Source organism: Enhydra lutris, unplaced genomic scaffold (genome assembly GCF_002288905.1).
Source record: "Enhydra lutris kenyoni isolate GAN:26980312 unplaced genomic scaffold, ASM228890v2 scaffoldscaffold34, whole genome shotgun sequence".
NCBI classification, from domain to species: Eukaryota; Metazoa; Chordata; class Mammalia; order Carnivora; family Mustelidae; genus Enhydra; species Enhydra lutris.
In genome coordinates this window covers 905,455-921,144 of record NW_019154118.1, presented here as the reverse complement: position 1 = coordinate 921,144, position 15,690 = coordinate 905,455, and the positions used below count along the sequence as shown (strand labels likewise).

Sequence of the window (15,690 nt, the reverse complement as noted above, 5' to 3'; positions counted from 1 at the left end):
ATTCTGTATGTTATCTGTATCATATACTGTATTGTTATGATAAAGCCAGCTAGAGAAAAGACAGGGTTATGAAGAAGATCATAAGAAAGAAAAAAATACTTTACGCTGTACTGTAAGAAATCATGCATAAGTGGAGCTGTGCAGCTCAAACCCGTGTCGTTTGAGGGTCAGTTGTATACTGTGCAGGCAGTTCTGTGTGTCTCTCTGCAGCCCTATATGCATGCACAGAGATATGGACACTTGCAGTCCTATCTGCTCTTTGTTACTTGCTTGTGCCCTGATGGACACAAATGAACAGCCTTCTAGGAGAGATTCCATCACCGTTTTAAAGAACAGAAAGAACCCTGTAGTATTGATGATTAAACCACAATTTATTTAGCCATTTTCTTATTGATGAACATTTAGGTTGTTTCCAGTGGTTTTTGTTAATTGAATGCCATTGCAGCGACCATGCTTGAACATCCAGTTTTGCATACCTGGCATATTAGTGCCCTAGGATAACCAATAGAATTCCTTAACCAGTGGAATGCTGCATTAATTCAATTTTGATATATATGTACCAAACTGCTCTTTCAGAAGACTACAGCAATTCTTACTATTATTAAATGAGAATACATATTTCCCACAGATTTATTGACACTGGTTATTAAAATAATTTTTAATATTTGTCAATCTAATTGCCTATATATGTGTGTGTGTGTGTGTGTGTGTATGTTAATACTGTATATTTCTCCTTTGATGTTATCGTTCACATTTTTGGTTAATTCTATAATAGAGGTGGGATTGGGGAGGTGGTCAGAAATTACAGCTGCAATTAGGAGTCCAGTCTTTTGCACCTTACCAAGTGTGAGTAATTGTTGACAAGTGTGGAGGTAGAAGGCTGCCATTGTTCAGACCATAGTCATTGGAGATTTGGCCATGGTGGAACAAACAACTAGAAGGCTTCAGCTCGGGGGCTTTGGTGTTTGCTGGCCCTTTTCTCTTCATACCCTTCATCTTCTGTGATTGCAGCTCTAGTGGAAGCTGAAGGACAGAGCTAGGGAGTTGAATTTGATGGGGTTGGGGGGAGATCAGGAAAGCTGAGATGTCAACAGGACTTGTGGCTCGTCCTAAACTTTGACTCGCTCTGCACATCCCCTTTCTCCCCTCCTCCTGCAGAGGTTCTAAAAACAGTGTCTGCCATCCTCCATGCTGGCTCCTCCATCAACCTCTACATGTTCCATGGAGGTACCAACTTTGGCTTCATAAATGGAGCCATGCACTTTCATGAATATAAATCTGATGTCACCAGCTATGGCAAGTATTCCCCAACACTGGCCCTTCGTGGAACACCCCACATTTGCATGTTTGGAGCTTTTTATGCAGAGTCCTTTAGGGGCAGTGTCTGGCACCTTTAATGGATTTGGTTCTACAGTGCCTGAGGAAAGGATGGTTTTGCTTGGATTATCAGTTTTAAACTTATAGAGCAGTAGGAGGTACTGAAGACCACTGACATGCCTATGAGCCTTTGGAAGTCACTGGAGGAAGGGAGAGGTACAGCCAGGGTGAGGGAAGGTCCTTTGATGAAGGTAGCCTCTTCTCCCTACTCAGGCCCTTGAAATGTGTGACCTCTGAATCCTTTAGGTTGACAGTCCCCTGAAGTCAGGCAAGATGCAGAAAATTGTGGGTCATGCCAGGCCATGGCACTGTTGGTGGTACTTCATAGTGTTTAGTACTTATTGTATTTGGACTCATGGCTCACACAACACAAAAGGGTTGTGCCTCCCAAATTGCTGGGGTGAGGACCCTGCTGCCGTACCCAGCTTCTCCTTTCTCTTTTTGCTGCTGTGGACACTGTTCTGTGACACAGGTGACTAGTGACAGCGTTCTGGTGTCTTGCAGACTATGATGCAGTGCTGACAGAGGCTGGGGATTACACAGCCAAGTACTTCAAGCTCCGAGGTTTTTTTGGCTCTATCTCAGGTACCCGGAAGACAGAAGACTCAAGCACCAACTTGGGCCCTTTTTGCTCTGAGACTCCCTAAAGAGTTAGTTCTTCACTACCCTACCTCAACCCCAGTTAACTTGTATGCAAGAATGTCCCTAGACAAGGACAGGCAAATTTGAGAGACTGTTTTCTTTATCATGGTCTGTGTGTCACCAGCTTCACCTTCCAATGGGTGTTAAGACTCCTGAGGATATGAGGAAGTCAAGTCCCCTGCACCCCCCCCACCCCTGTGGTGCTTTTCTAAGTGGGGCCAAGCAGTCTAAGAATGTTTCCCTCTTGGCTCTAGGATAAAGGAGCACATTGAACTGCGGAAAGGAGCCAGGGCCTGGGGAGGTTGGAGGTGGCAGTGATTTTGGGTCCTCTTGGGATGACCCTATTGTCTGTGTTGCAGGTGTCCCTCTTCCTCCCCAACCTGACCTTCTTCCCAAGACTGCGTATGAGCCTTTGAGACCATATTTATACCTGTCACTGTGGGACGCCCTGAAGTACATGGAGGAGGTGAGTGCCTTGGGGCAGGGAAGCTGGGACTGTCACTAGGTGGGCCAGTGGGACTGTGGAGGGAGAAAAACGAGTGCTTGATAGCTTTAAGGTCCACTCTGACTTTAGAGCTCAGAGGAAAGAGAATAAACTTGCGTTAGGGTATGGAGTGGAAAGGAACAAAAAGAACTTGAAGAAAAACTGGGTAATACAGTAGGTAGTAGTCTCTCTCCAGCCTTGGTGGACAGGGAGGAGGGTAAAGAGGCATGTGAATGGGCTGTATCCCCTCTGAGAAGAGGGTGCACCCCTGGAGCTGACCCAATGGAGTGCAGTGATGTAGAAATGAAGGCAGGTTGAAAGGCTACAGGTCTGGTACATTTCCAGGCTTTGTTCTATTGTTATCATACATCTGCCATCCCTTTGATCCTGGACAGCCATAGGGCTAATGAGATGAGAAGTCAAAAATCAGAATTTTGGAGCTTGGAGAGCCTATCAGCTGGATTGGCTCTCCATGTTTGTATAGTGAGAGGTCAAACTAGAAGAAAAGGTTAGAGGGCCTCTTCCCCCAACCCCCTAGTCCCAGGTGGGGATCTGTCTGCTACCCTGCACTCCCCCAGAAGTCTCTTTTCTCCTCTGCCTAGCCTTATCTCCCCATATTCTCCTCTATGCAGCCAGTCAATTCTGAAAAACCAGTCAATATGGAAAACCTGCCAGTAAATAATGGAAATGGACAGTCCTTTGGGTACACTCTGTATGAGACCACCATTGCTTCATCGGGCATCCTTAGTGGTCTTGTGCGTGACCGGGGACAGGTAGGGGTGATTTCTCTTTTTTAAAAAAAATATTTAAATTCAAATTAACTAATATACACTGCATTATTAGTTTCAGAGGTGAAATTTAGTGATTCATCAGTTGCATGTAACACCCAGTGCTCATATATTCACGTGCCCTCCTTAATGTCCACCACGCAGTTACCCTATCCTTCCACCCACCTTCCCTCCATCAACCCTCTGTTTGTTTCCTATAGTTCAGAGTGTCTTATGGCTTGTCTCCCTCTCTGTTTTCATCTTACTTTATTTTTCTTTCCTTTCCTTTATGTTCATCTGTTTTGTTTCTTAAATTCCACATGAGGGAAATCATATGGTATTTGTCTTTCTCTGACTGACTTATGTTGCTTAGCATAGTACACTCTAGCTCCATCCACATTGATGCAAATGGGAAGATTTCATTCTTTTTGATGGTTGAGTCATATTTTATTGTGTGTATATATATATACCACAACTTCTTTATCCACTCATCTGTCAATGGACAACTGGGCTCTTTCCATAGTTTGGCTATTGTGGACATTGCTGCTATAAACATTGGAGTGCATGTGCCCCTTCAAATCACTATGTTTATATCCTTTGGATAAATACTTAGTAGTACAATTGCTGGGTCATAGGGTAGTTCTATTTTTAACTTTTTGAGGATCCTCCATACTGTTTTCCAGAGAGGCTGCACCAGTTTACATCCCCCCGTTCTCCGCATCCTCACCAACATCTGTTGTTTCCTGACTTGTTAATTTTAGCCATTCTGGTCACTGTAAGGTGGTGTCTCATTGTGGTTATATGCATTTTTTCATGTGTCTGTTGGCCATTTGTGTGTCTTCTTTGGAGAAATGTCTGTTCATATCTTCTGCCCATTTCTTGACCAGATTTTTTTGTTTTTTTGGGTGTTGAATTTTTTTAAAAATTTTTATTTATTTTTAAAATTTCTTTTCAGTGTTCCAGAATTCATTGCTTATGCACCACACCCAGTGCTCCATGCAATACATGCCCTTCATAATACCGACTACCAGGCTCACCCAATCTCCCATCCCCCGCCCCTCCAAAACCCTCAGAGTTTTGTGCAGAGTCCACAGTCTCTCATGGTTCGTCTCCCCCTCCAATTTCCCCCAACTCCCTTCTCCTCTCCATCTCTTGGGTGTTGAATTTAATAACTTCTTTATAGATTTTGAATACTAGCCCTTTATCTGAGAAGACATTTGCAAATATCTTCTCCCATTCCATAGTTACCTTTTAGTTTTGTTGACTTTTTGCTGTGCAAAAGCTTTTTATCTTGATGAAGTCTCAATAGTTCATTTTTGCTTTTGTTTCTCTTGCTTTTGGAGATGTGTCTAGCAAGAAGTTGCTGTGGCCAAGGTCAAGAGATTGTTGCCTGTGTTTTCCTCTAGGATTTTGATGGATTCTTGTCTTATATTAGGTCTTTCATCCATTTTGAATTTATTTTTGTGTATGTTGTAAGAAAGTGGTCCACTTTCATTCTGCATCTGGCTGTCGCATTTTCCCAACCCTGCTTACTGAAGAGACTGTCTTTTTTCTGTTGGATATTCTTTCCTGCTTTGTCAAAGATTAGTTGACCATAGAGTTGAGGGTCCAATTCTGGGTTCTCTATTCTGTTCCATTGATCTATGTGTCTGTTTTTGTGCCAGTACCATACTGTCTTGGTGATTATAGCTTTGTAATAAAGCTTAAAGCATGGAATTGTGATGCCCCAGCTTTGATTTTCTTTTTCAACATTACTTTGGCTATTTAGGATTGTTTCGGATTCCATACAAGTTTTAGGATTGTTTGTTCCAGCTCTGTGAAAAATGTTGATGGTGTTTTGATAGGGATTATATTGCTTTAAGTAGCATGTGCATTTTAAGAATATTTGTTCTTCTAAGCCATGAACATTGAATGTTTTTCCATTTCTTTGTGTCTTCCTCAATTTCTTTCATAAGTGTTCTATAGTTTTCAGAGTATAGATCCTTTATGTCTTTGGTTAGGTTTATTCCTAGATATCTTATTTTTGGTGCTATTGTAAATGGGATCAATTCCTTAATTTCTCTTTCTTCTGCCTCACTGTTAGTGTACAGAAATGCAACTGAACTCTGTGCATTTGTTTTATATCTTGCTACTTTGCTGAATTCCTGTATCAGTTCCAGCAATTTTGGGGTAGAGTCTTTTGGGTTCTCTACATAGAATATCATGTCATCTGTGAAGAGTGAAAGTTTGACTTCTTAGCTGATTTGGATGCCTTTTATTTCTTTTTGTTCTTTGATTGCTGAGGCTAGGACTTCTAGTACTATGTTAAGCAACAGTAGTGAGAGTGGACATACCTGTCATGTTCCTAACCTTAGGGGAAGAGCTCTCAGTTTTTCCCCATTGAGAATGATATTCACTATGGGTTTTTCATATATGGCTTTTATGCATATATGTTCCCTCTATCCCTACAGTGTAGAGAGTTTTAATCAAGAAAGGATGCTGTATTTTATCAGATGCTTTTCCTGAATCATTTGAGAGGATCATATGGTTGTTGTCCTTTCTTTCATTAATATGATGTATCACATTGATTAATTTGTGGATGTTGAACCATCCTTAAAGCCCAGGAATAAATCCCACTTGGTTGTGGTGAATAATCCTTTGAATGTACTGTTGGATCCTATTAGCTAGTATCTTGGTGAGAATTTTTTTTTTATTCATGTTCATCATTGGTCTGTAATTCTCCTTTTTGGTGGGGTCTTTTTTGGTTTTGGAATCAAGGTAAGGCTGACCTCATAGAATGAGTTCAGAAAGTTTCCTTCCATTTCTATTTTTGAAACAGTTTCAGAAGAATAGGTATTAATCGGTATTAATTCTTTAAATATTTGGAAGAATTCCACTGGGAAGCCATCTGGCCATGGACTCTTGTTTGTTGGGAGATACTGATTCAATTTCTTTGCTGGTTATGGATCTGTTTAGGTTTTTACTTCTTCCTGGTTCACTTCCTAGGTCACTAGGAATGCATCCGTTTTGTCCAGATTGTCTAATTTGTTGGCATATAGTTGCTCATAATATGTTCTTAAAATTGTTTATATTTCTTTGGTGTTGGTTGTGATCACCCTTCTTTCATTCACGATTTTATTTATTTGGGTCCTTTCTCTTTTATTTTTGATAAATCTCACTAGGGGTTTATTGGTCTTACTGATTCTTTCAAAAAACCAGCTCCTAGTTTCCTTGGTCTATTCTACTATTTTTTTTTTAAATTCTATACCATTAAATTCTCCTCTAATCTTGGGGCATCTTCTCTTATTTCCTGTGACTTTGTAGTCATCAAGCCCTACCAAATGCATCTGACTCTCTCTCCTCACATATCTGCCTGTTACTAGAAATGGCCCATCACCATCAGCTCTGCCATCCTTTTCAGCTATAATCATGGGCATTCATTTTTCTTCTGTGCTTGGCTAACCCCTGTTTCCACTGCACACACATAGTGTTACCCCTTTCCTTGCTTGTCAGAGATCCCTCCTAAGCCTCCCTTCTGTTGACACATGAATGCTTTCTGTCTGTTCATTTGCAGGTATTTGTGAACACAGTGTCTGTAGGATTCTTGGACTATGAAAGGAAGAAGATTGTTATTCCCTTGATCCAGGTTTGTTATCCTGGGGAGCTGGGTGATGGCTAGCACCAGCTGCTTCCTGAGCAGGTTTGGTGGGAGTCAAAGAGGAAGACTTGGAAGTCAGGAGGCTCCTTAACCACAGAGCTGCTGATGGAAAGAGGGGCAAAACATTGCTTTCTGATCAGTGGGTACTCTTTCATCCCCAGAGTTCAGGGAAGAGCTGGGGTTCCACAAAGAGACTCTGAGGTGCAGCTGTGATCTTATGGTTGGGTAATCAGGTGGTCATTATCGACCACTATGTTCCTGGCAGGGTTACACCAGGCTGCGGATCTTGGTGGAGAATCGCGGGCGAGTCAACTACGGGAATAACATTGATGACCAGCGCAAAGGTGGGTCATAGCATGTGCTGAGAGAAAAGCTTCTAGTCCTCAGCAATGCCTCACTATCTCTTCTTCAAACCAGTGCACCAGCTAATGATGGAGGCTGACTGTAGTGAGGTGGAGTCATGGTGGCCCATTGGAGGGAATTGGGTTGTGGAAACCCATTGAAGGGAGGTGGGTCATGGAGACCCACTGGAGAAGATTTGTGGAGGCCCATTGGAGGGAGGCAGATAATGGAAACCCACTGGAGGGGGTGGGTTATGGAGACCCACTGGAGAGAGGTAGGTTGCAGAGGTCCATTGGAGGGAGCTAACTCATTGAAGCCCATGGGATGGAGTTAACTCACGGAAACCCACTGGAGAGAGGGGAAGTGGGCCTTCTTAAAAGACCCATGTGCGTTCTGACCTCTTCCTTATGCATGTTGTTCACATGTCCATGGTGAACACACAGGGAACACTGAGCAAGCCTCTCCAGACCTCCCTGGGTTGTAGTCTGCTTTAGCAGGGGACTATCTGCTGGGGCTGGGCTAGGGGTGGTGAAGCTTAAGCAAGGGGATTCCCAGGAAGCCAAAAATGGCATAGGACCCCTGCCTTCTTGGGTCTCCATACTGAGTTTTTCTTTTCCTTATTTTTTTTTTTTTAGAGTTTTTATGTATTTATTTTAGAAGGAGAGAGAGAGAAAGAACATTCGCACATGTGAGTGGGAGGAGGGGAAGAGAGGGAGGGAAAGGGAGAGAATCTCAAGCAGACTCTGTGCTGAGCATGGAGCCTGACCCGGGGCTTTATCTCACAACCCCGAGAATATGACATGAGCTGAAACCAACAGTTGGACGCTTAACTGACTGAGCCACTCAGGTGCCCCAGAATTTCTTTTCTTGACCCATTGTGGAAACCCATTGATGATCTCATTTGTGGTGGGGAGGAGGTGGTAGTACATACAGTAAACAAAATGCTCTTGATGGAGTGCTCCCCTAGGAATATTCCAACTCATTTTATTTTTCCTGGTCTTCTAAACCTTCTCTGCTTAAGTTTGCCTCTTCCTTTTCATCTGTGGGGTTTTCTTGGGTCCTGGGGTTTGGCTCTCTCCAGATAGGTTTCATGGTAGCTTCTAGCACTGTCCAGGCTTACCTTCCTTTTCCCCTAAACAATCCCCCAGTGTTCCTCTCTGGATCTTCACTTCTTCTCCTAAGGCTCCATCTCCAGGCCTATCTTCACTTCCTTCATTCTCCTGTCTGTGGGAAGGGATTGCCAGCCTTACCCTGCTCTCAGTCTTTGCCTCCCCACGTTCCTGAATAAGATATGCTCTGGACTCTCACTATGGAGTACTTATCCCTTGGAACAGTTCAGTGTTTATAAGTTACGGACCCCCCACCATCCATGCCTGTACCTGCAACTTAAGATTCTTCAGGCTCCATGAGACCTGTTTGCACTCCCCAGCCTATTCAAATTACCTCTCAAGAAACTCAATGGCTCCATGATTGTGAGGACCATGGGAGCTGCTCCAGGACTAACATTGCTGGCCCCTTCCCCAAGCCACTAGCTAATGACTATGCAAGTGTGTGTGTGGATCCTTAGACTCAGATACGCAAGTCATGTTGCCATCTGTTCACAATTTAAATATTTAATTTATCCTCAGTCCTAGGTCATGTAGAAGATTTTTGGCTGAGTTATTAGATCTGTTTAGTCTGGGACCCTACTGAATCTGACCTTGAAGCTAAGTTAGAACTGTTGTGACCTCTTGATTATCTGCCCTTTGGGCCTCATTTTATTGTGTTGAAATTCTTATCCCCAAATGGGAGCTTCCCCTTCAGAGAGAGACTAGAGATTGTTCTCACCCAGTGATGGTCTCTGCTCTCACTACCCTTGGAATTATTCTTCTGTGCAAATCCTTGGGAGGTCCTGACAAATGCTGCTTTTTACTCATTCTTTTCTCCTTTGGGATTCCTAGAGAAGGTTTTATGCCATATGAAGAGCTCTGTAGAGAGTATATACTTCTGGAGGAATCCCAACTGGAACTTTTCAGAAATTCTCCATGTATGTGCAGGGCCTTAGCTGGGTCAGTTGTGCCCCTGCCTTTGACCTCATTCATGTTTCCTTGCCTCCTTCCCACAGGTTTAATTGGAAATATCTATCTGAATGATTCTCCCCTGAAAAAATTCAGAATCTACAGCCTGGATATGAAAAAGAGCTTCTTTCAGAGGTGAGTCCCCACCCCATGAAGTGTGTGAAGCCATGGATAATGTGCAGTAAGAGCCAGGAAGTCCTGGAGAACTGCTCTGCCCTAGACCCTCCCACTCAAGTGTAAACAGACCCAGAGCCCAGAGCAACTTGCCCAAGGTAGGGGCAGTACCAGTGCTAGAGACTAGGAAATTTCTGTGGTACCTTAGTTAATTAACAGGTTGGGGGTGGGATTTGGAATGCCTTTATAATTAGATTTGGGACAGAGTCCAAATTTGAGAAAGTGTCCTCTTTTCTTTCTTGTCTTCCATTCTATTCATAGGTTCAGCGTTGACAAGTGGAGCCCTATCCCTGAAGTACCTACGTTCCCTGCTTTCTTTTTGGGTGCCTTGTCAATTTCCCTTTCCCCTTTTGACACCTTCATGAAGCTGGAGGTTTGTATCTCCTCCCTGCCTGGGTTCTCCAGTCTTCCCTCAGAGAGCTCTGAACCCAAGCCCTGTACCTGCTCTTGCTGGAGCCCTCTATACCACCTGCACCCAGAGATTCTCTGTGTTGGCCTCTCTGAAGGGCCTCTGGGGCCTTCCTTGGGTGGGGGAGTGGACTCAGAGCAGAAGAACCACCGGGTGGTACTTCTCAGGGTCCAGGTGTGCACTTGGGTACCTTGCTGAGGAGGCTCAAAGCTAGTGGATTCGGGAGATAGAATACCCATGTGTTAACCTCATGAGTGTTGAAATATTCATTCACACTGATATCTTAGAAGCTGAGAGAAGCGTATGGCATGTGTCCATCTCTGTCTTCCCATGTGACTTTATATTTGGTGGCTTTTGTGGTCAACTAATCCTTTTCCCATTCTGCTTAAAGGGCTGGGAGAAGGGGGTTGTATTCATCAATGGCCAAAACCTTGGACGCTACTGGAACATTGGACCCCAGGAGACCCTCTACCTCCCAGGTGCTTGGTTGGACCAAGGCAGCAACCAGGTGGGAGCACTTGCAACTTCTTCCCTCGTCTCAGCCCTCCCCAGTATCACAGTGTTTTCCCAGGGAGGCCCAGATCACAGTCTGTTTAGGCTTGTTAGGGTGGGAGAGGGAACAGAAGGTTTAGCCAGCCCCTTCTGCATTCCTCCTTGGTACCAACCAGTTGTGGGTCCCTATTCCTTCCAGCGTGGTTCTCAGTCCCTTCCCCTAAGGCACTGTCATCTGGCTCCAAGACAAACCTCTGCTGCTGTCATATACCAGCACTTTTTTCCCCTCCAGGTTATTGTTTTCGAGGAGAAGATGGCAGGCCCTGTGATACAGTTCACTGACACACCCCACCTAGGCAGGAGCCAGTACCTTGAATGAGCAGCACTGCCCCGCGCCCCCTGGTGGTGGGAAGCAGGAGAGCACCACCATCCTCCCAGCTGGCCAGAGCCTGGTGCTCTGCTGCCTCACACCCACCCATGCAGGAGAGTTTCCTGAAGTAGCATCCTCAGGCAGCCACATGTTCAGCAGGGTCCACTAGTTCAGTTCAAGACCTTAAACTTTGAAGAACTGAAGAAGAAAAGTGGGATAGGAAGGAGGGACCTACTTCTTACCTAAGTGGCTTCTTGGCTGGGCTTTGTTGATGGGACGTTCCCTACTTCCCTTCTCTTCTGGGAGAGGACAGAGGGATGCCTCTCTAGGGAGAAATGTCTAATCAGATGTCCACGTGATGACACCTGGGGCCTTCAGTTGGGCATGCCTTCTAGACACAGATTTGCTCCTATGATGTTCTCACCTGTGCTTAGCCACACCCCTCCTGGACCTTTTCATCTGAAAGAGAAGATTTGTCACCATCTGCAGAGGATAGGGAAGCAGGTGGATGTGTCGCCTGAATCAACTTTGTTCTTCTCAACGCTCCAAGTCTTCTCTGGGGTTCTGGAAGAAACTTCGTTTGAGAGACACACACTTTTTCTCCTTCTCATTTCTACTCTAATTGCATCTGACAGGATGACAAGCCAAACTTAGGAGAAACAGAAATACTCAGCTACTTACCTTCCTGAATTAGAAGGTCTTTCCAGTTTTACTCAGTGAGAAGAAGCATCACCTGACGAGGGAATGCAGAGCCTAGTAGGAACCACACCCTGATCTAAAGGCCCAGATCCAGGGGCATGGGCAGGTAGTCTCCCTGGAATGTTGCTGTAGCCACGGGGCCTGCAGGCCTAACCCAGATCTTGCCTCCAGCTCAGTCTCGCTCCTTCTACTTCCTGTAACTTAAGCAGCAGGGAGGAGAGGCAGCCTTCCTTTGCAATTGTCTGTCCAAATTTGAGGCGCTTGTTCTAGGGATCGAATCCATTGGGTTAGCTCAGGTTCACTGTTCTGAATTGCAATAAAGCAGAATTCAATCAAACCCCTTTTGGTGATACTTTTTTGGTCCTGTGCCCCTGTTTATCACTGGCAAAGGCCTTGTAGGGTCAGGCACCTATCTATCCCAACTGGCCCTCAGAGTCTTGACACTGACTTACCCGGTTAGTGGATGATCCAGTCCCTGGTTCCTTACCACCTCCCTTCTGACCTTCATTCTGCCTGAAATGTCACTGTGGATTGGAAGTGCCATTGGGGAGGAGAAGTCATTGGCCAGAAGCCATTCTGGTACTGCTGGGCAGGTGGTAAGAATCTGCTGGACAGCCAAGAGCTCTCCATTAGTGGGTGAGTTAGCAGGTGAGTTTTCCTCATGTGTCACATCTGTATTGTACTGCCACTGGATTATCTTCAATAGTAATCAAAGTTAGAAAGCCAACACCTCCTTGGGATGGTGCCTGTGCCAGGAGCCCATAAAGACCTTTGGGGACTAGGAGGCCATGAGGTTCCCAGCAGCCCCATGGCTCACATCTTGGGCTTGGCTAAGGAAGGGGGCATTTGTGAAGCACAGCCACTGGTAAAGTCCCCAGTCTTGCGCCGCAAACTCATCTGCTATTCCTGAATTGCCTTGGAACAGAAAGCACAAAGCTAACATGTAGATAAGACCAGGGCTTGGGCACGGCCAACACTGGGGAGCAGTGTCATTGTGCCTTACCTTACACCTGAGCATGATTTTACAAAGATGTATGTAAAAGTTGGCTTCTCTTGGAAAATGTGATAGGGAACTGGTATTTAAATGAATCTTACTGTGATCCTTTTGTAAAGTGAAGAATCCCCTTGAATTGCTTTTATCCAAATCTGTGCAGGGCTGCCTTGCTCCTCTTGCACCAACTTACTGTTCTTGACCTTCTTATCTGTCAGCTAGCCCTGCAACTTCTATCAGAGCCTCTTGGCAGAACTCATCTTCCAGTGTTTATTCATGGTCTGTCCAGGCCTTCCCTACTGGATGGCCTCATCATAGGGTCTTTAGAAGAGTCCTCATAACCCCTACCTCTAAATGCTGAAGGTCTCCAGGCCCGCTCCTTGGGCCTTTACTTCCTTCTGTCCACACTCACTGTGGATGGCCTCGCTGACTGGTGGTTTGTAAACAGCCTCAACATTCACGCTCTCTGATGTTTATCTCCAGGCTCACTCAGTGTCCACTTACCTTCTCTCCTGCGCGTGACACCAAACTCCCATGCCTCTTCCGGGATCCCTCCTGCACTCCGCCTGGTAGCAGGAAATGGGCAGTTCTATACTGTGTCTCAAATTAGTTTTGGCTCCTCTCTTTCATATGGCACAGCCATGCCATCAGCTGCTTCTTCTGGCTGTACCTCAAACAGGTCCAGAACCTGACCACTTCTCATTGCCGCAAGGTTTGCTCTTCTGACTCACCATCACCTCCTGCCTGGATCACAGCATTGGCTGCCTCCCCTAGACTGCCCTGCCCTCTGTGATTTCTTTACAGGTCAGTTAGATCATGTTGGCCCTTTGCTCCAAACCCTCCAATAGCTCCAGTTACCTTTTCACTTGGGGGAGAAGCCAAAAGCTTTGCCCTCGTTCCCAGGGCCAACATATTCTGCATCCTCCATCAACTGCGTCCATCCCACCTCCCATCCTACCCCTTCCCACCTTGCCAGTCAGTTGCAGGCACACTGGCCTTTTTGCCGATCTTCAAACATGCTAAGTACTCTCCCCATGGGAGCAAGTTCTCTTTTCCAGAAAGCTCTGACCCAGGTAAGTGCCTGTCTGCACACTGCAGCTCTCCTCTGTCCCCTTATCAGGGAGGCTCTTCTGATGGCCCTGGAGAGAAGATCAGCTCCTCCTCAGCTACACTCTGACACCCCCATCTGGCCTCATACTTCTCCTTAGACCAGATCACATCTGAAATACTGTCAGTTTGCCTAGTGTCCATCTGTCTTGTTTCCCAAGGAGGGAAGCACCATGAAGACAAGTGCTCTGGTTTTTCACTGCTCTGTACTAGATCCTAGAATAATGCCTTCCAAATAAATACTTGTTGGATAGTTAAGACAGTTTCTGAGAATAAAGTAAGGCAGGGCTGCAGAAGATTAGGGCTGTTAAAAACCATGTTTGACTTTTAATTTTGGAAACAAATTAAATACAGTTAAATTAAAACAGACCAGATGGTGCAGCTGCATGGGCTCTGCCCTCCCCCCCAGGCTCTGTTCTCGGGGCTCTGAGCCCCCAGCCTCACTCCTTTGTGGTGGGGAGCAGGAACAGACTGGGTCTGGGAAACAAATTGTTGTCATGGACCCAGCTCTGATTTGGAAAAAACTCATTCCCAACAAAGATGAAAGCTGCAGTCCACCAGGATTATAATTATAAATAAATACACATGCAGCTAAGAGAGAGGTTATTAGGTGGAAACAACAGAAATAGCATCTGCCAAAAAACAAAAACAAAAACAGAGAGAGGATATCCCATTTTGTTGTTCATTATCAATTTCCTGAAAAATGAGCCCTGGGTTTTTGGCTAAGAAGGTGGCCTACCAGCCAGGCTGACCTGAGCATTCAGGGCTGGTTTTGGTGAGTGAGGCAGTGCCGTGCCTGGGCATAAATTCACTCGTTTGGTGGGTGCCCTGTGCACACCTCCTCCCTTCCCTCCTGCACCACCCCACTTGGCTCTGAGGGGTTGATTCCAGAGCCGCCATCGAAAGTCTAAGAGGCTGGGGAACGTCTTGCAAGGTGTCTCAGGGTTCTCACAGACAGGATTCCACTGGATGGTTTCACGAATGCTGTGGGCAGTTAAATCCATTTCAAAATCGGCAGCCAATGCTATTTTTTGAATGTTAGGTTGCTGGACTGAATCCTACCCACCCACCCAGGAGTGGGTTCTCAGCAGTCCTTAGACTGGTCCTGTGAGTTTAAACGGGGCATGGGGGCTGTTAGCGTTAAAAAATAAACACCTCTTCAGTAGGCTCAGGCCTTTCCCTTTCCTCCACTTGGGAGGAAAATTGTGCTTCCAACTTTCAGGAGCATGAGTGAGAGAATCAGAAGAGGCCTGTCCCTGTCAGGGGCCTCTCCTGGTGCAGGGGGCAACACATGCACACTGTTCTTTCTCTTGGGGGTGGGTGACTGGGGAGAGAGGAGGACAAGCAGCAGGCTTGTTCCTCATGCTCTCAACTTAGGGACAAGGGAGGTTTTCGTTCCCATTATGTGTTTAAAATAGAATGATTTTCCAAAGTAGTGTGTGCTCAGGTTTCCTTTCCCCTCAGGGTCCAGATGATCTCTGCCCCTTTGCCACAAATCCTTCTGTTAACCCAAAGCCCTTACCCCTCCCCCCCCCCCCTCCCAACCAGAGGCAGGAAGGAATATGGAACTGCCCCTACTTCCCTCTTCTTTCCACCTTGTCCACCCCTGGTTCACTTTAGCCCCTGAGGTCTGTGGTTCTCAAGAGCTCCAGAAAGAGGGCTCCTAACCTCCCCAGTCCCAGCCCAGGCGAGGGGCCCTGGAGCCCAGTGGACAGTGCGGAGGCAGTGTCTAGACAGGGGCCTGCATGGTCTTAGTCCAGGTCAGTCCATGACCTGTGCTGGCTCAAGGGCCCACCTCCTTCTCTGTACTGGAAGGAGTAGGCTTGGAGATGTGGGGCCAGAGTAAGGGGCTCCACTCCTACCACAGCCTGAGGTATGGGGGAGCCTGATGGCAGGCTCAGGTTCCCCTCATGCAGGGTGGTCACCAGTTGGGATCAAAGACAGACTTATGCTCTGGAAATGAGAACCAGAGGAAAGCCAGAGAGGTATGTCTACTTGAGAGCAGCTCTCTGAGGAGGGGAGGGGGTGTTCCTGATGCCTAGGCAGGGGGCTGCTCTCTAGTCTTCAGAATTCCCTGGCCAGATGGCCTGTGTGGTCGTGCTGGGCCCCAGGAGCAGGGAGCCAGGGAAGGCCACACTGCAC

General features: G+C 46.1%; 1 protein-coding gene across 1 annotated transcript in view; it reads left to right on the top strand.

Moving 5' to 3' along the window:
• The window catches only part of LOC111153849 (beta-galactosidase-1-like protein 2), a 47,165-nt gene extending 36,396 nt beyond the window's left edge, over positions 1-10,769 (top strand). The window contains exons 10-19 of the mRNA XM_022513116.1: positions 1,159-1,296; positions 1,882-1,962; positions 2,379-2,485; positions 3,136-3,276; positions 6,824-6,895; positions 7,173-7,251; positions 9,354-9,441; positions 9,742-9,853; positions 10,281-10,397; positions 10,674-10,769. Coding sequence (XP_022368824.1) covers positions 1,159-1,296; positions 1,882-1,962; positions 2,379-2,485; positions 3,136-3,276; positions 6,824-6,895; positions 7,173-7,251; positions 9,354-9,441; positions 9,742-9,853; positions 10,281-10,397; positions 10,674-10,760 — 1,022 coding nt within the window. The 3' untranslated portion in view covers positions 10,761-10,769. The remainder of the gene's footprint in view (positions 1-1,158; positions 1,297-1,881; positions 1,963-2,378; positions 2,486-3,135; positions 3,277-6,823; positions 6,896-7,172; positions 7,252-9,353; positions 9,442-9,741; positions 9,854-10,280; positions 10,398-10,673) is intronic.
• The last annotated feature ends 4,921 nt before the right edge of the window (positions 10,770-15,690 follow it).